The 20,000-nt window shown below is 44.1% G+C and overlaps 1 protein-coding gene across 7 annotated transcripts in view; it reads left to right on the forward strand.

Moving 5' to 3' along the window:
- The window catches only part of LOC105895829 (adhesion G protein-coupled receptor E5), an 82,016-nt gene that overhangs the window by 29,500 nt on the left and 32,516 nt on the right, over positions 1-20,000 (forward strand). For 3 of the 7 annotated variants that reach the window (XR_006151632.1, XR_006151633.1, XM_042703661.1), the window contains 6 exons: positions 10,920-11,057; positions 11,201-11,244; positions 11,831-11,935; positions 12,516-12,672; positions 13,262-13,381; positions 13,640-13,866. The exons of 3 other annotated variants lie outside the window; for them this stretch is intronic. Coding sequence is in view for 1 of the 4 variants with exons in the window: in XM_042703661.1 (XP_042559595.1) it covers positions 10,920-11,057; positions 11,201-11,244; positions 11,831-11,935; positions 12,516-12,672; positions 13,262-13,381; positions 13,640-13,866 (791 nt within the window). In the remaining 3 variants the exon portion in view is untranslated. Of the gene's footprint in view, positions 1-6,147; positions 6,474-8,576; positions 8,730-8,939; positions 9,084-10,919; positions 11,058-11,200; positions 11,245-11,830; positions 11,936-12,515; positions 12,673-13,261; positions 13,382-13,639; positions 13,867-20,000 lie in introns of those variants that run through there. One more of the 7 variants, XR_006151634.1, reaches the window with a different exon arrangement.

Consider the following 20,000-nt stretch of genomic DNA (forward strand, 5'->3'; position numbering starts at 1 on the left):
CATTTGGTTAGTACTGATATAAGATCTTCATAAGCACACATCTACGCACATCTTTTAAAACATGTTATTCAGTGCTTACGCACATGTTCTAAAATCCCTTCAACTAAAGTCTTCCCAAAATAAATGTCATGAAGGTTACTGTTCTACGGATAAAATGAAGGCATCACTCCTGTCGCTACAGAAATAAGGTACTTAGGGACTCATTTTAGTCATTTTATGGAGGAAGATGATGCTGATGAAGGACGTAACATCACTGCCAGATTTCATGGGGTGTATTGATTCTGGATTTAAGGTTTATTTATTTTGCAACAAGCACAACAGGGCTATCTTTTGTTCACAGTCAAAGAGTGGTTAAAGTCAGTCACAAAATGGAGGATGTTGTTTTGTGTTGACCTCCTGTACAGTTTCTTATTTTTTCTACAGAATGCAGCAGAGAATAAAAGTCTTAAAATGACAGTTATTTTTTTTGCTTTATCTATTTGCACTTTTTATATACTGTATATTGTTAAATGTTGACACTATTTAATATACAAATTCTTTACGTCTTTAAAACTATGCATAGATGATAATACAAGTGTTCTTTACGTACTCTTCCTGCTTGACTCTAGGGTGTTTTGGTACAGTGTTGGCGTTTTGAGTCAATTAAAGATTTAGCCTTCAGTGATCCGTGAGTTTTAGTTGTCATCCTTTTTGTTGGTCTAACTATTCATTGCTTTATGTGTCTCAAACACACATGACACCACAAACACACACCACATACATACATAAACACACACACAGCACCACACATAAACACACACACACACACACACAGATACATGACCACACATAAACAGACACACACACACACACACACACACACCAACCACATCTAAATCAACTTTTCAGGGGAGGAGAACAAATCTTTTGAGTAAGTGAGTGAGTGAATGAATGAATACATGAATGAATAAATGTAAAGTCACTGCCAGGCTTCAGGTTATCAGGGAAGATTTTAGGAAATACCTAAAAAAAACTCAAAAATGAACACTCAAAAACAAATAAACAAACAAATGGATACATTAATGGATGGAGGCATGGATTCATGAAATCATAAATATTGTCTAAATATAAATCGACCACCATACGCAACTAGAGCAGCTCCACCCAGCCCCCATGGAACCCCTCGTCAACACACACTCAAATGGTGTGAGTGTGTGTGTGTGTGCGCGTGTGTATGTGTGTGAATGTGTGCAGTGGCGTAACTATAGGGGGTGCAGCAGGTGCGGTCGCACCTGGGCCCGTGAGTCGTGGGGGCCCGTGGCCGGGCACATACATAATTATATCTAATGCCTATTGACGGGTCCCCTCCAGTACTGCGTCTTTCAGAAGTCTCCAACCCTAATTTTCGCCGCTCAAATACGCTTGTGTTCAGAGATGAACTAGTATTACACTATATCGAGTGTCTAATGCTATATAAACGCTTGAAAAGGCTTATTTTTTAAGTTTATTTTTATTATAAACTTATTTCCATCATGGTTGGTATTATTTGTGGGGGAAAATAGTAGCAATCTATAACAAAATGATATGCTTATCCTACATACACTATCTAAACTATTAAAAAACTATGCAATTAAATGAATACGTTCTTATTTTCTTTGGTATTTTTGTCATATTCAGATTTGCAATGATGATTGCTGGGTAACATGTATGTTGTTGTCCAATGTCAAGTCTCTATTTGACGATACAATACGATCTAGCTAGTTAAACAAATTCAAGACAAGTGAATTGAGCACAGCACACCTGCACGTAACAGTGCCTTTTAAGCATGAAAGTGGCCGTAGGAAAAGGCAACAGAGAAAAGAACAGGTGGAGAAGGTGGCAAAGCTGCCTGATTAGATTATTTTGGCTTTTTAACAAACAGTCGCCAGCCCAAGGAGTCCGCCACGGACGACCCCCCTGCTAGCAGCAGTCCAGCAGTTCACCTGGGATCAGCACCCCTGCCCTCAGCGGTGTGTCAGCATTCTATTCTTTTTTTCCTAATAATTTCTACGGTAAGAAATGTTCCCGCTGAGAGTCAAACAAGACTTCGTTCATTGTGTACACACCCGTCAGTTTAATTATACACTATTTATATCGATAACAAACATCTTTGTTTAGCGTTTTTTTTTTACCCGGGTGGGGCGGAAGAAGGGAGCGCTTCGATAGTAATTAGCGTTCACTAGGGCCTGTCATAACAGCCTGCACCTGGGCCCGTCGTAACTACCTTACGTCACTGAATTTGTGTGTGTGTGTAATGGGCTGGCCTATAAGAGGCTGGGGTTTTGCCATGGACGGTCTCTCTCTGCTCTAGACTTCTGCGTTGCCGTCGTAGTGTATGGATTGTTCCAGTGGTGAGAGCCTGGGGAATGACGTCCAACTACGGAACTCCAAACTGAATACTTCCTCCGTTAGTCGCGTTTTACACTATTGTTTGTTTACTTGATTACCCCAAGACACATTGCACGACACTTTCCTTTTAATACATTATACTGATTGTTTATACTATTGTAAATAAACCCTTTTAATAATGACTATGGTGTGGTCGACCCACTTTATGTCAGGGCTGCCTTGAGCCAGGCAGTCGTGACTGTGTGTGTGTGTGTGTGTGTGTGTGTGTGTGTGTGTATTTGTGTAATTTCACTTAGCTTTACTTCTACACTTCTATTTTGGTCAATATAAGAGGTAGCCACACACACATTCACATACATACACACACACACTCACACACACACACACACACACACATTCACACACACACACTCTCACACACACACACACACACATACACACACACACACTCACACACACACACACACACACACACACACTCACAACTCATTTTGAATCCTGTTTTAATGAATCATAAAGCCACACACACACACACACACACACTCGCACACACACACGCTATGACAAACAGTGCAGCCACTAGTGGAGCTTCGGTGGTTGCTATGGGTGCCGAGCAACCATGGCCAAGCCACACGGCTAGCAAAAACGTTATTCTTATGTAAGCAGTGTTAGCTAGTATAATCACTTTGAAACAACGTCTGAACCACAATTTCTGGTGTTCTTTAGTGAAAGATTTTAATCAATAGTGTTTTGTTTTTATCTATCCTATGCCCACAGTTCAGTTTTTATTTACACTTGGCATGGTGATTATGGCTACGGCCTGTTTGTGTGGTGTGTGTGTGTGTGTGTAAAATAAAGAAAATACACACGCACTAACAAATATGCACTAATAAGCTAATACAAATATTGAAAACATATAATTCACTAACTTTTAATTAATGGATCATTAATTTAATTTCCCACCAAACAAACTAAGCTAAACACAACCTAATTGGGACAGCTGCGAAATGGCCTAATTCAGTAAACCAACAGGTTTTTCTTAGTAGATTATCAAGGTCAGGAAGTTGTTTGCGTCAGTTGAACCCCCACTGAGTCTGATGATGCGGATCCACTCTTGGGTGTGTGTGTGTGTGTGTGTGTGTGTGTGTGTGTATGTGTGTGTGTGTGTGTGTGTGTGTGTGGGTCGATGTGCATTTGGACAAAGAAATGGGCAAGACTGTCAACTCATTTGGAATCCTGTTTTTAATGAATCATGAAGCCTGCAGTGTGCTGTTTACTCATAGTCATTACAATCAGTGTTGGGACTGAGGGAGAGAGGGAGAGAGATACACACACACGTGAGATGCGCGCGCGCACACACAAACACACACACACACACAAACACACACACACACACTGTGGTGCCCCAAGCTGCGTTTGGGTCCCACTTGGTTTGAACTCGGGTGAATTCCCTTACCAGGCCTATACAAGGCAGACTTTAGGACCCTGGGGAGGTGTTCTGGGGACTAGGCAGGTTGGGCTTTCCTTAATTGAAAGCTCACCTGTAGATTGTTTGACTAGTTGCTGATCAGTGCCAATCTAGTCAAACAGAATGGTTTAAAGAGTCAGTAAGAAGGACTGACGAGAGGGAGAGACAGAGGGGAAGGTGGCAGTTGCACTGGGTGCAAGCCGGAGGGTTTACCCCATTTTCTGTTTGTTTAAATACCTTTGTTGTAATTTTGAAGCCTTAATAAAGAACATGCTTGAGAAATTCCCTTGTTGCGTCCTTCTGAGAGCTGGGCTGCGACATATGGTGGAGAATGCGGGCACAGTGACCCAGCTGAAGAAAGAGAGGGGCAAAGTGACCCAGGTGACTGAAGAGAGAAGCAGACTGACTCAGCTTAAGAGAGAAGATGTGGACTATGGATCCGGCGATGGAGGAGGTGTTGGCCACCATCTTGCAGGGGCAGCGGACTGCAGGGAGCCCTGCTAGAGCTCTGCAGACAGGCATCAGCCGATTCATCTGATGAGGACCAAGAGGAGGTCGTTGAGAAGCTGACCCAGGGGGCCGAAGGACCGAAGGTAACTGAAATGCTTACTGTCATGAACGAGGAAATGCAGCGTGAAGCAGGTTACCAACCGCAGGGAGCGGCTAACACGGTCCAGGCCTGGGAGGCTCTACCAAAGATGGCCAGGACCAATGAGTGTGTGTTCCTGGGTGAGTTCATCGATGAAGATGACTATGATGGTGATGTCAATTATGAAGGTGATATCAATGATTATGACGATGAAATCGATGATGAGGTTGAAAATGATGTCAATGAAGATGATGACTGTGATTTACATTTAGTCATTTAGCAGACGCTTTTGTCCAAAGCGACGTACAAGGGAGAGAATATTCAAGCTACGAGCAATAGAACCTGGTGTAACAATAAATAAATACTACTTTACATAAGAAATATAACAAAATGAAATAAAAAAGAGAGAAAGAAGTGCAGAAATGTAACTGCTGTAATTGCAAGTTACTAGTCGAAGTGCCAGTTAGGACGGGAAGTGCTCTCTGAAGAGTTGGGTCTTCAAAAGCTTCTTAAAGGTAGAGAGGGTGTGATGGGTGTGATGAGGAAGATGGTGATGAAGAGTATGAGCGTAAGCTGCGGGACGAGCTGGAGCACATCCGCCTGAAGACCGGCCAGGAGATGGAGAGTCTGCAGCGTGCCTCTAAGGAGATGTATGAGCGGGAGAACTGGAGTTTGCGTGAGATGATGGACAGTGCTGTGCTGGAGAAGGAGAGGGCTGTGAACGCTGAGAAGGAGATGCAGGGCAAACACGACCAGCTGCTTGACCAGCTGAGGCAGCTCCAGGTGGGATCAGACAGTCGTGTGGCAGAGCTGTCGAGCCAGCTGAAGCTGAAGACCTTTGAGTCTGAGCGCGCTCAGATGGTGCAGGAGGAGACGGCCCGTGAATTGAAAAGTGAATTGTCATGTTTCACCTAGCAGACATATAGCCATACTGGTATCCTGGGAGCACACGTGTGTGGAGGATAGAGATGTGTGCCTGTTAGGAACATGTAAGTGTTGGTATCATTTCATTCGGACATACTGGTGTATATTTTGGTTTTATGTATATTTTAGCTTTATGTATTTGATGTTAGTGGTATACTAATGATGTTTTTGTATTTGTCTACTCTCAGTATCACCACTACCGTTTTGTATTGCTGAACCTTACTTTCATTTATTTTCTTATACGGCTAGTTGAGCTACAGAGTTGGGATAGGCTTAGCTTGTGTACATGTTAGTTTATCATATAAGATTTCTATTTGATGTCATTTTATTTTTGTACTTTTCTATACAAATCTTTGGTTTTATATATCTATCAGATAAAGAACCCTTACTCTAAATTTTGTTGGACTTTGTGTGTTTTATTCCCTGCCAACACTAGTCAAACAGAATGGTTTAAAGAGTCAGTAAGAAGGACTGACGAGAGGGAGAGACAGAGGGGAAGGTGCCGGTTGCACTGGGTGCAAGCCGGAGGGTTTACCCCATTTTCTGTTTGTTTAAATACCTTTGTTGTAACTTTGAAGCCTTAATAAAGAACATGCTTGAGAAATTCCCTTGTTGCGTCCTTCTGAGAGCTGGGCTGCGACAACACACACACACACACACACCCACACCCCACACACACACACACACACACACACACACACACAAACACACAAAGTTGACAAAGTTGACAACCTGTAATTTCCTGTGCAAGAGCCTGCTGCTGTTACGAGACCACACTTCAAACCCCCACTCTGTGTGAGCTTCACCCGCCTAGCTGCACGGATATGACTCTGGGTGAGAGAGAGATGGACAGGAAGAGAGAAGGGGACGTGTAGGTTGATCATGTTGAGATATATTTGGCTTCCTATATGAAGTTAGCAGAAGAAGATTAATCTGCAGCAGCGTGATAAGAGGAAGGAACTAGATAGACAGCCCAAAGAAGAGATATCTAACATGAGGACAAGTTTATTCTTTTTCTACACATTTTAGTGAGAGCGGATTACCATCTTATTTACCACTGAAATAAACAATTTTAAGGACTTCCGACCACTAATATGACAACTAAGGTCCCGCTTTTGATACTGGGTGAGTAGCCTATCCAAAACATTCTATCTATCTAAATTAGGACAGTACAATACAATAGTAGTTGGCAAGACGAAAAAGAAAGACTGTATTTTAATTGACTGTGTTTGTGAATGTGTGTGTGTGTGTGTGTGTTTGTATGTGTGCGTGTGTTTGTATGTGTGTGTGTGTGTGTGTGTGTGTGTTTGTCAACATGTGGCTAAAATTCTGTGTTAATGTGGTCATGAGAATATGAAGTAACAGATGCAGACTTTTCCATCACCAGCGGAAAGAACCTTGACACACAAACTCTGTGTGTATTTGTGTGTGTGTGTGTGCATACTGTCGCAGTGTGTCATTTTGGTCAGATGTCGTAACACAGATGTCGACTGTTTAGTGAACACGGGGAAGAGACAAGCATCCCCTGGCAGACAGGGGAAAGACCTTTTTGTGTGTTTGGTTAAGCTCCCAGTAGCAAGGAACTCCCCCCGATATGTACGTCATAATCTTCATCATTCCAAGCATCATCTTCATGGTCCAATTCCCAACAGCCCCTCCACCAAACATTCCTTCCTTTTGTGCCATCAACAGGGATCAGATTGTGTTGTGTGTGTGAAGTATTTATATTTGATTATGAGTGTTTGTCTCTGAGAACAACACAGTGGAAGGGAAGTCTTGTTGTGGCATGGGATTGTGGGATAGTGGGCACGCACACACACACACACACACACACAGATATCCATGTTTTACTGTGAGTGTGTTTTGTGTCTGTCACAGGCCTGTGCCTGAGCAGTGGAGTGCATGTGCCTGGAGGATGCAAAGAGGGATTTGTCTTCAGCAACGGACGATGTGTAGGTAAGGATGCTGGACAAGCTACCACATGAGTAGGACTCAAACAACCAATACAAGAGACTATTATTGAATGACTAACCTAAGGCATTTAAAACCAATCAGATAGGCTTCATTTGTCTGAGTGTGTTTTGAATGGAGATGTGTTTCTTGTATTTGCTGTGATGAGGTAGGTGCCTGCTTGAAAACCCCAGTGAAACAAAGGAGAGAGGGGGAGGAAGGAGAGAGGGGGGGCGGAAGGAGAGAGAGGGAGGGAGGGAGGAAGGAGAGAGAGAGGGGGAGGAGGGAGAGAGGGAAAGAGAGAGAGGTAGAGAGACAGAGAGAGAGAGAGGAAGAGAGTGAGAGGGGCGAAGGAAGGAGAGAAAAAGAGGGAGGGATAGAGACAGAGAAAGAGGGGGAGAGAGAGAGAAAGAGGCAGCTTTGTTGTTGTATCCTGCTGCTCAGGATCTAGGGTTGGGCAGTTGTTATATTGGTTAGGTTAGTTTGTTGGGTGTGGAGGTATGGATGCTGGACCAACTACCACCACACACATGATAAAACTCGTCACGTGAAAACAACCATGGATAAAGACTATTTAACGACAATGTTTGATTTGTAAAATGTCCAGCATTTAAAACTGTATCTGATTTGTTTCACAGTAACTTGATGTGAATGTAGTGTGTGGTTTGAAAGAGTTTGATTTTAGAGTTTGAGTACAATGACATCATTGATTTAATTAGACCTACATACAACATATTCAAATTTCATGACTTTCCAAAACTTCTAATAAATGATCTTTCCAGGCCTGGATTTTCAAATTCCATCCCTTTTCCAGAATTTCATGACCGTGGGAACCCCAATAGCGTAGCTCTGTGTGTGTGTTTGTGTGATTTGTGTGTGAGCGTGTGTGTGTGTGAGTGTGTAATGGGTAATGTGTATGCGTGTATATGTGTGTATAATGTGTGTCAGTGTGTAATGGGTAATGTGTATGTCTGTGTGTGTGTGTGTAATGTCTGGGTGTGTGTGGGTGTGGGTGTGGGTGTGTGTGTGTGTGTGTGTGTGTGTGTGTGTGTGGAAACAGATCTGATATAGATAGATCTTCACCAGCCAGTAACTGTTTGTTTGTTAATGATTGTCATGTGTTCAGAGGACAATAGAATAGAAGCAGTGGTCAACACCTGGTTTTCTTTTCATGTCTAATCATCTCTGATAGATTTAAATACTTCATTTAATTTCATACATTTAGTACAATTATATAAGCATAATACAAGTACATTCATTGTTTGAATGTTCCTACAGATGAAGATGTAGATGAGTGTGCCTCTCTGATTCCGATCTGTGGTCTGGGTGCCAACTGCACCAACACACCAGGCAACTACTACTGCACCTGTCATACAGGATACAGATTCTCAAAGGGGGAGAGGTTTCCAGCAGATTACTCACATTGCCAAGGTAAGGGCTCTTATATATGAGGGGCCGTACTTATATAGCTGCCACCACAGACTTGTTTCTAGAATATTTTTGGGATGGATGAAAAACTGCTCACACAAAGACTTTCTTATCTCATGTCACATTCACACACACACACACACACACACACACACGCAATCTCTCTCTCTCTCTCTCTCTCCTTCTCCTCCTCTCTGTGACATGACAATTCAGATGAGGATGAATGTGACATTCTGGATCCGCCCTGTGGTCTGAAGGCAGAGTGCAAGAACACGCCAGGCAGCTTCTACTGCACTTGTAAACCAGGATATGGATCCTCAAAGGGGGAGAGGTTACCAGATGACTCACATTGCAAAGGTAAGTGCTCTTATATAGCTGCCACCACAGACTTGTTTATAGAATATTTCTGGGATGGAGGAAAAACTGCTGCACCCTTTGACTGGTTGTTGAGCTCAAATAACAACCGTTTGCCAGAATTAAGGGATGTACCTTTAAGTGTTGGTGATGGTATTGGTGGGAAGTGATGCAGGACACAGGTTGCAACATGAAGTGGCTTCCTGCCGTTGTGTTTGGTAATCACAGTCAATGACAATTTAGTCAAAGTGACATGACAATTCAGATGTAGATGAATGTGGCCTTAAGGATTCGATCTGTGGTCAGCATTCCGAGTGCAAGAACATGCCAGGCAGCTACAACTGCACCTGTGATCCAGGATACAGATCCCCAAAGGGGGAGACGTTTACAGGAGAGGACTCACCTTGCAAAAGTAAGGGCCTTTTATATAGCTACCACCACAGACTTGTTTCTAGAATATTCTGGGATGGAGAAAAACGGCTCATAAAATGACTTACTATCTCTGTCTCTGTCACATTAAAACACACACACACACACTCTCTCTCTCTCTCTCCCTCTCTCCCTCTCTCTCTCTCTCTCTCTCTCTCTCTCTCTGTAGATATAAATGAGTGTGTGGAGAAACCCCAGTCAGACCTGTGGAAACACACACACTCACAAACACACACACACACACACACACACACACACACACACACACACACACACACACACATGCGCACACACGCACACACACACACACACACACACTCATTTGTGTTTGTGTTGTGACGTGCACAGAAAGGGGCGTGGTGACCTGAGGTCTAGACTATGAGGCAAATATCAATAATCAATAATCAATGTGCGCCGGGTGTCCGGCTTGACAAACTCCTTAGTCACGCAGAAGCAATGAGAATTGATTGGTGGCTTTTTCCCCCCTACGTCTGTTATCTCAAACATTACCTGCTCCGGAGCAGGATAGGTGTGCAGCATAAGTTACCATGGCGATGCACCCCAGTAAAAGGTGAACCACTGTCGTGACATTGAAAATCAAGATGGTAAACCTGAACTTACCTTGCTTACGTTGAAATCCTGCTTCATAGTACAGGCCCCTATTCCTGTGTGTGTGTGTGTGTTTGTTTGTGTGTGTGTGAGAGGCCCCTGATCCTGTGTGTGTGTGTGTGTGTTTGTGTGTGTGAGTGAGGCCCATGATCTTGTGTGTGTGTGTGTGAGAGGCCCCTTATCCTGTGTGTGTGTGTGTGTGTGTGAGGCCCCTGATCCTGTGTGTGTGTGTGTGTGTGTGTGTGTGTGTGAGAGGCCCGTGTTCTCGAGTTTTCCAAGTTTACTAGTCTCCAGTTTACAGTCACAGTCCTTGTGTTGTTGTAAGTCTCTTGTAATTCCTAGCCTCGTGTTTTGTTCAAATCAACTTCTCTGTTGTTGCCCTCTGTTTTGAAAATCTTCTGAGCGTTTGGATTATTCCCTTTTTTGAGAAGTAATTAAAGGACGATTTTCACACAACCTGCATTTGGGTCCTGCTACCTGAGTTCGTCACTGGACCAGAAAATCAGCGGCCAGGGTTCGATTCCCGAAGCCGGCCCTGACAGAAAGTCACAGCCAAGAAAACAAAAAACAACTAGGTATAAATACTACACTTAACTGGTCACCTGAAAATGACAGGAAAGCAAAGACAGGAAATAAACAAGGAGCACAACAAACCACAAGAGTCTCTTGCTTGGCGGCCTCTAGAGGTCAGGAGGTCCCAAATCATGACACCCTCTCTCTATCTCCTTCTCTCTATCTCTCCCTCTCTCTATCTCCTTATCTCTGTCTTTCTTTCCCTCTCCCTCTCTCTGTTTCTTTCAGACATAAACGAGTGCGACACAGACCCAGGAATCTGCGGCTCAGAGTCGGAGGGCAACTGCATAAACACACAGGGAAGTTACACCTGTGCATGTCGTCCTGGTCACAGCAACTATGGCAACAGACAGGGCAGGTGCACAAGTGAGTAGTGTCTCTGTCTCTCCAACCGTATATACAGTACTTAGCTGGTGCCGTGCCATTCTGTTGAGAAAGTCAGGCAGTCTTGCTACCGTACCATGTATTTTACCCATGATCCTTTTCTAACTACCACATGTGTTTTTTAGAGCTCACCTGTGACGGGTATGATGCTGGAGGCTCAGATGAGCAGGTACATGGCTTTTTTTCTTTCTTTTCTTTATTATATCTCTCTTTCTCTCTATTTCTTCACTCTCTCTCTCTCTTCTTTATTCTCTCTCTCTCTTTTCTTTATTCTCTCCCTCCCTCTCTATTTCTCCGTCTTCATGGGGTGCTTTTAGAAACTGCTGTGTAAGTGTCTGTGATGAAATGAGACAGAAAGACATGGATTCAGTGACTGACAGCCTAGAATACTGGCATTAATTGCACACAACTTCTTGTTCAAAGGGTCTGTCTCTCATGTTTCTCTCTCCACATTTGTCCCCCATCTGTCTCTCCTCACCTGTCTGTGCCTGTCCTCATCTGTTTGTCTATCCATCCTTACCTGTCTCTCTCTCTCTCTCTCTCTCCTCACCTGTTTGTCTATCCATCCTTACCTGTTTGTGTGTCTCTCTCTCTCTCTCTCTCTCCCTCTCTCTCTCTCCTCACCTGTTGTCTTTCTTCATCTGTCTGTCTCTCTCTCTATTCCTGTTTGTCAGTGTCTGTTTTCACCTGTCTCTTTCTCTCCTCACCTGTTCCTTCCTCCACTCACCTGTCTGTCCTCCATGCCTGTGTTGTAGGCCGAGGGAGGTTTAGGGCGTCTTTGGGCGATGATGAGACAGAACTGTAAGAAACTTATAAGCGGGGATGAAGATTCAAGCCACACAGGACATGGGCTGCTCGAGGTAACGCACACACAACCACACACACATACAACCACACACACACACACACACACAACCACACACACACACAAAACCACACACACACAACCACACACACACACAAAACCACACACACTCACACACATATACACACACACACACACACAACCACTCACACACACACAACCACACACACACACACAAAACCACACACACTTACACACACAACCACCCACACACACACATACACACACACAACCACACACACACACACACACACAAAACCACACGCACACACACACAACCACACACACACACAAAACCACACACACTCACACACACAACCACCCACACACACACACACACAAACACACACAACCACACATACACACAAAACCACATGACTCACATTCACACACTCACGCCTACAAACACACACACACATACTGCTCTCCTTTACACACACATGTACCTGCTCAATTGTATTTAATACCCACACACACACGCACAGCTCTCATCCACAGACTTACACACCTCTCTCTCTCTCTCTTCTCTTCTCTCTCTCTCTCTTCTCTTCTCTCTCTCTCTATCTCTCGTGTAGGATGTGCTGACTGGGACAGATGAGTTCCTGTCTTCTAGCCAATGCATGGACGACAACAGCCAAGTGACAGGCCTGCTTACCCTGATGGAGAAAGCCATGATGCTGATTGGACCACAACTGAAACAGAACCGCACCAAGATGGAGTCACAGCACACAGGTGCTACTAGTACACACACACACACACACACACACACACACACACATACATGTTACATGTATGCCAAACACACACACACACATACACAAAAACATAGCATACACCTACAGACACACGCACACACACATACATGGATACACTTATGCACACGCACACGCACAGAAACACGCACACGCACATACACACACACAGAAAACTAACAAACAACCATAACACACACACACACACACACACACAAAACATAATATACACCTACACACACACACATATACTACATACATACATACACACACATACTGTATACACACACAGGTATCACACAGAATACTGAACAATATGTTTAATCAAATAAACTTCAAGAACCTTTCAGTATTTGATGGCAATCGAATCATACTGCCTGATATGCTTCTCTCTCTCTCGCTCTCTTTCTCTCTCTTTCTCTCTCTCTTGGGCAAATATAGGCAGGACTTTTAGGTCATGGATCAAAGTGTGATCAGTATTAGTGAAGTTACTGGTGTCTCTGTATGGGGTTTTCTCTCTGTCTGTCGATGTCCTTCAACAACTTGTCTGTGCCTATTTTTGGAATCAGAGGCGGAGTTTGCAGTGAAAAGAGGTAAAGCCCCTCCCACCGGGTCGGTCTTGCTGACCACAGAGAGCGCCTCATTCAAAACCAGCTGGGAAACTGCAGCCGGCAACGGCACTTATCCAGGTACACACCTACACACACACCACACCTACACACACACACACACACACACACACACACACCACACCTACACACACCTACACGCACACACACACACACTCACTCACACACCTACTCACATACCCACACACACAGACACACACAAACAGATTCATACACACACTCTCACACACGCATGCACTGACAAAGACACACTGAACTCAGGGCAAACCTCCTCTCCCTCACTCTCTCACACACGTCTTTTGCTTTCTTCCTCTCCAGGTTTCACGGTGGTGGCTCTGGTCAGCTGTAAGAGCCTGAACTCCACCTCGGCCTCCTCCTTTGAGGCCCTGAGGGAGGAGATGCAGGCAGAGAGGAGGAAGGAGCAGCAGGAGCAGAAGGTGGAGGTCAGCCTCCAGATCATCTCCAACGTGGTGACGGCCTGCGTCAGTAACCCAGATACACGCAGCCTGGACCAGCCTGTCAGCTTCACCTTCAAACATCCTCAGGTAGAGAGAGGCCCAAATCAATCAATTAATCAATCAGGTGATCAATCAATCAATCAGACACACACACACAGCCTGGACCAGTGTGTCAGCTTCACCTTTAAACATCCTCAGGTAGAGAGAGGCCCAAATCAATCAATCAATCAATCAGGTGATCAATCAATCAATCAGTACAAATGCCTATCAAGAGTACAAATGCCTATCAATATGCAGTTGCAGGATGGGTGAACTACACCAAGATATGGCATCTGGAGACAAAAGATATGTATGTGATCACAGGTCATGTAAGTAATTCAAACAGCGATTATCAACCGCGTTATTTTAGTGGTGGTTAACTTGTTAGTTCAGATACGCCCCCTAGCGGTCGCGCGGCCGCGACCGGGCTGATAACATCTTAATTACGTGCATGTAGCCACAAAAATAAAAAACATTTTACCATAAAAAGACTTGTATCTGAAAAGCACTAATACTGCCAGAAGCACACGTAATATCAAATGCCTGTGTTCAGCAGGTCATTAGAAAACGACCAAAAGAAAAACGTGGTGTGCCCCCTGCTGCGCCCCACCCCCTGACGCCTACTCAAACTAATCGTCCATTTAAACATGCTATCTTTGCCAAAATGTCTTGTTTTCTGCCATGAAAAAATCGTTATCTATCCAAACAACTAAATGATGACACTGAATAGTTTAACTGAGGATATTATTGTGGTTTATTTATGTACTCACATCACAGCACAAAACATGCCTCCATTTCCCATATCATATGATCTCAATCTTCTCGAGCTCCTCATGGCCATGACAAATATATATTTTTTTTAAACATACCTGAATAATCAAAGCCATATATCTCTTCTACGAAACTGTGTAGTTTTTATTGGCCACAGTACATTTTATTCCTTGTTCTACGTTCATTTTCATGTCTAGTGCCCACAAACCAACCACTTCCTGTAACAGACGACCGCATTCAAAATGCCTGTTTCTCCAATCCAGTTACTATAAACTGATTGACACCTATTCTATCCAATAGTACTCATTCTCATGTTTACAATGGTATGCCCATTGCCTGTCTTTGAATAATATTACGATGTGATTGGTCCACGCGTAACCGAAGGTTCTCTGGTGCGCTTTCCATGCGCCAGAGCAGTCATTCCCAGCACAGGCTTTGCGCATTCAACACAAGACGTGGAGTTCGCCTATGCACACAATTGGAACAGCTGGATTGTGTCCTAGACATGACATGTAAGTATCTATATCTGCATTTATGTTTTCAGACACGCATAATACTATTAGTATGCACTTTGGTATGTTCTCACAATATTGGCTTGCCTATGTATTTGTCTGGCATATTAGCAAGCCTGCTAGCAAGTTCGCTAACGTTAGCTACATGCTATTTTTGCTGTGTTGTGTGCTCGTAATGTAAACTATGTAAATACATATCTGTATGTATGGTTTCACACACGCTTAATACTATTGGTATGCATTTTTGTACGTTTCCAAATTATTGGCTTGCCTATGTATTTGTCTGGCATATTAGCAAGCCTGCTAGCAAGTTCGCTAACGTTAGCTACATGCTATTTTTGCTGTGTTGTGTCCTACTGATGTAAACTATACATGTATCTGCATGTATTCGTTCACACACGCATAATACTATTAGCATACATTTTGGTATGTATGGCATGTTATATTTCTCCTGTTGTGTACTCTCTATGTCTGCATCTTTCTTGTTTTTAGTTGCATATTGTGTTTGGTTATTTTACAATGTCTTTATTTTTTTTGCTGGATTGCTGAGTTGTTTGTGTAACATTTGCCAATTGATTTATTTTTTCCAGAGAGATGTCCCTGCAGGAGATGCATCTGTCCGCTCCCCACTCATTTCATCTCATCTGAACAGATCTCATCTCATCAGAACAGAACTCATCTCATCTTATCCCTCCACACCCACACCCCACTACACCTCCACACACCACTACACCACCTCCACACTACACCACCACCACACCACCTCCACACACCACCACCACACACCACTACACCACCTCCACACGCCTCCACACACCACTACACCACCTCCACACACCACTACACCACCTCCACACACCACTACACCACCTCCACACGCCTCCACACACCACTACACCACCTCCACACACCACTACACCACCTCCACACACCACCACACACCTCCACACGCCTCCACACCCCACTACAACACCTCCACACGCCTCCACACCCCACTACACCACCTCCACACACCACTACACACCTCCACACCCCACTACACCGCCTCCACACACCACTACACACCTCCACACCCCACTACACCCCCTCCACACCCCACTACACACCTCCACACACCACTACACCACCTCCACACCCCACTACAACACCTCCACACGCCTCCACACACCACTACACCACCTCCACACGCCTCCACACACCACTACACCACCTCCACACGCCTCCACACACCACTACACCACCTCCACACACCACTACACACCTCCACACACCACTACACCACCTCCACACACCACTACACCACCTCCACACCCCACTACACACCTCCACACCCCACTACACCACCTCCACACACCACTACACCACCTCCACACACCACTACACACCTCCACACACCACTACACCACCTCCACACACCACTACACCACCTCCACACACCACTACACCACCTCCACACACCACTACACACCTCCACACACCACTACACCACCTCCACACACCTCCACACACCACTACACCACCTCCACACCCCTCCACACGCCTCCACACACCACTACACCACCTCCACACCCCTCCACACGCCTCCACACACCACTACACCACCTCCACACCCCACTACAACACCTCCACACCCCACTACACCACCTCCACACACCACTACACACCTCCACACCCCACTACACCACCTCCACACACCACCACACACCACTACACACCTCCACACACCACTACACCCCACTACACACCTCCACACACCACTACACCACCTCCACACCCCACTACAACACCTCCACACGCCTCCACACACCACTACACCACCTCCACACACCACTACACCACCTCCACACACCACTACACACCTCCACACACCACTACACCACCTCCACACACCACTACACCACCTCCACACACCACTACACCACCTCCACACGCCTCCACACACCACTACACCACCTCCACACACCACTACACCACCTCCACACCCCACTACACCACCTCCACACCCCACTACACCACCTCCACACACCACTACACCACCTCCACACACCACCACACACCACTACACCACCTCCACACACCACTACACCACCTCCACACCCCACTACACCACCTCCACACACCACTACACCACCACCACACACCACTACACCACCTCCACACACCACTACACCACCTCCACACACCACTACACACCTCCACACCCCCTACACCACCTCCACACCCCACCACACACCACTACACCACCTCCACACACCACCACAAAACATACATGATGTACTTTTGAGTACAAAACCACAAAACATACATGATGTACTTTTATATGGATCTGGATAGGTTTTTGGGTATATTTTGGAGAGGCTATAGACCATCATATGTGTTGTCACAATAAATTACAATATATTACACTGAAATTAATTCAGAATGGTTTGCTGTAGTACAGAAGGCAAGAAAAAAGTATGAATTCTTGATGTACAGTGACAGGTACTGGATTTTGTATTTGGTGAGGTTGGAGAGGTTATGAGACACTTGGAGACGTCTAAAGGTATCATATGGAAACTGATGTGTAACACTTGTAAACTTTTGTCTATCTGCTTCAAATTTTTTACACACACTGTCAAGATGTTGTTGCATCAGGAAATGTAAATGTTAGTTTCCTATGACATTCAAAACCCAGTTCTACACTGAAACATAAAAAAAACACTAGGCGTTTTATGTTTTTTTCTGACAAAAATGTTGGTTTTGCTGCACTGAAATGTAAACTAAAATGACATAATAAAACACTTTAACTGATTGCATTTGATGGGCCAAATGTCTTCTTTAATTTAAGCCATGAATGGTTATTATGCAATGTTTAGAACCATAGATATTCAAGTTTTAAATGGGACAGTGCAATATAGGCGGAAATTGTCAAAAATACCCTTCTGAATTAACAGGTTAAGAGTGCCAATTTTAGGGTGACCAGATTTGAGGACACTTCAGCAACGATGGCCGGGGGTATAGCACAGTGGCGTAAGGTAGTTGCGACAGGCCCTAGTGCATGCTATTACCAAGGGCCCTAGTGCCCGCTAGTTACTAGTTAAGAGGCGCACGCGCGCACACACACACACACATCATTAGGCGTATATGTATATATATATATATATATATATATATATATATACAGTATATACTGTATATATATATATGATAGTTAAACTTTCCAATGTTGTTATTATGTATAATCCATTGTATGCTTGTGTAAGAGACACAAGTGTAATGCTGAAAGAATGTGTTCTGTGAAACGTTCTTGCTGCAATAAACACTGATTTCATGCTTCAGCACTGAGCTAAAGGCCAGTTGTGGTTGAAACCTCTTCTGCAAATCGATATTGCTACAACAATATCTTGCACGCACAGATGATTGCAGAAGGGACACCACTCTGCGCAGAATGTACAGAATATGAACTTGTACGCTTATGTGAGCACTTGTATAAAAGCTGGCTGTGCCCAGCTGCACTTTGGAGTCATGTGCATGATCTTGTTCGTGTCATCTCTCCCCTTTTGCAAAAGATAAAGCAACAACAAATTCTGATCGCTGGTCACTGTCTCATTAATATTAACGTTTTAATATTAATTTATCTAACAATATATATTACCAACAATGTGTTGGATTTTACGGTCGAATTAGCTACTTTGGCTATTGTATTGGGAAAGTAGACAGGTCAAACAGAAAGCGATCAGAAACATGAATAGCACTCTGACACACTAACGTAAACAGACGATCAATGTGCTGAAAGGTTCTTTAAAAACACTGATGAAAGGCACGTTTTGTTGCGGCGGCACACACAGCAGCTTTACCCACATCTGAAAAACACATAAACAATCAAACAGGCGCTCGGCGGCGACCTGACTCCGAAATTATAACAACCTGTTAAATAGGGGCACGGCAGCTGCAATGATAGCATGTATTGCACGTGTGTTGCAGTGTGCAGTGTGTCGCTTGTGCGATTAAAGTCTGACAATTATTAATATTATATATGACAACAATACCAACGAAAATAAGAAATTATTCATTTAATTGAATAGTTTTTTAATAGTTTCCATAGTTTATGTAGGATAAGTATATAATTGTGTTATAGATTGCTACTGACTATTTCCCTTCCACAAAATAATAAAAACCATTTCAAGGGTATATATTGCATAAGGTACTCTTTTTACTGTAATGTAATTCATCCGACAAGGCAAAATCCCGGACAATTTTGGAATCCCTGCCAGACGCATTTTTTAGGTCTCAAAAAGAGGACATGTCCAGGCAAAAGAGGACGTCTGATCACCCTAGCCAATATGGGCTAACGAGTTGTAGCTAAAGCCTTAAGTAAAGGGCAAAACAGCTTGCTAGCTATTAGCACTCTAGCTTGCTCAGGAGAGTTTAGCTTTAATAAGACACAGTAATTATTCACGATTGTATCAATGTGCTGCATTTCATTCCCTAAATCTTTTGGAATAGAACGAAATTGTATATTTAGGTTTCTTTGGCGACAGTTGTCGCATCCAACAGCACAACATCCCGGGCATTTGAACTTTCTGTGGGTTGTGACCGTCGCACAGCTAGACTACTGTGTCCGTGTTGGACACAAATATGGCGGCGCTTAGACACACGTCACATGGTATCCATTAATAGTAGTTGCTGAACTCTCATTCACCGACGAACACCACACCTGGCAGACTACAGTGTTTGGGTGCTCCGCTTTAATTTACCCGTGTAGAACGTTGCGTTGCATTAGTTCCGCTTTTGGCGCTCGGGTGTAAAATCATGATTATACGGAGGCACGGGCCACCCCAGGCCTCCGTGTAGAACCGCCACTGATGGGGACTCATAGTTCAATATGGTGTGTGTTGTCTGTCTTATTCATCTCTCTCT

Source organism: Clupea harengus, chromosome 24 (assembly GCF_900700415.2).
Source record: "Clupea harengus chromosome 24, Ch_v2.0.2, whole genome shotgun sequence".
Lineage (NCBI taxonomy): Eukaryota > Metazoa > Chordata > Actinopteri > Clupeiformes > Clupeidae > Clupea > Clupea harengus.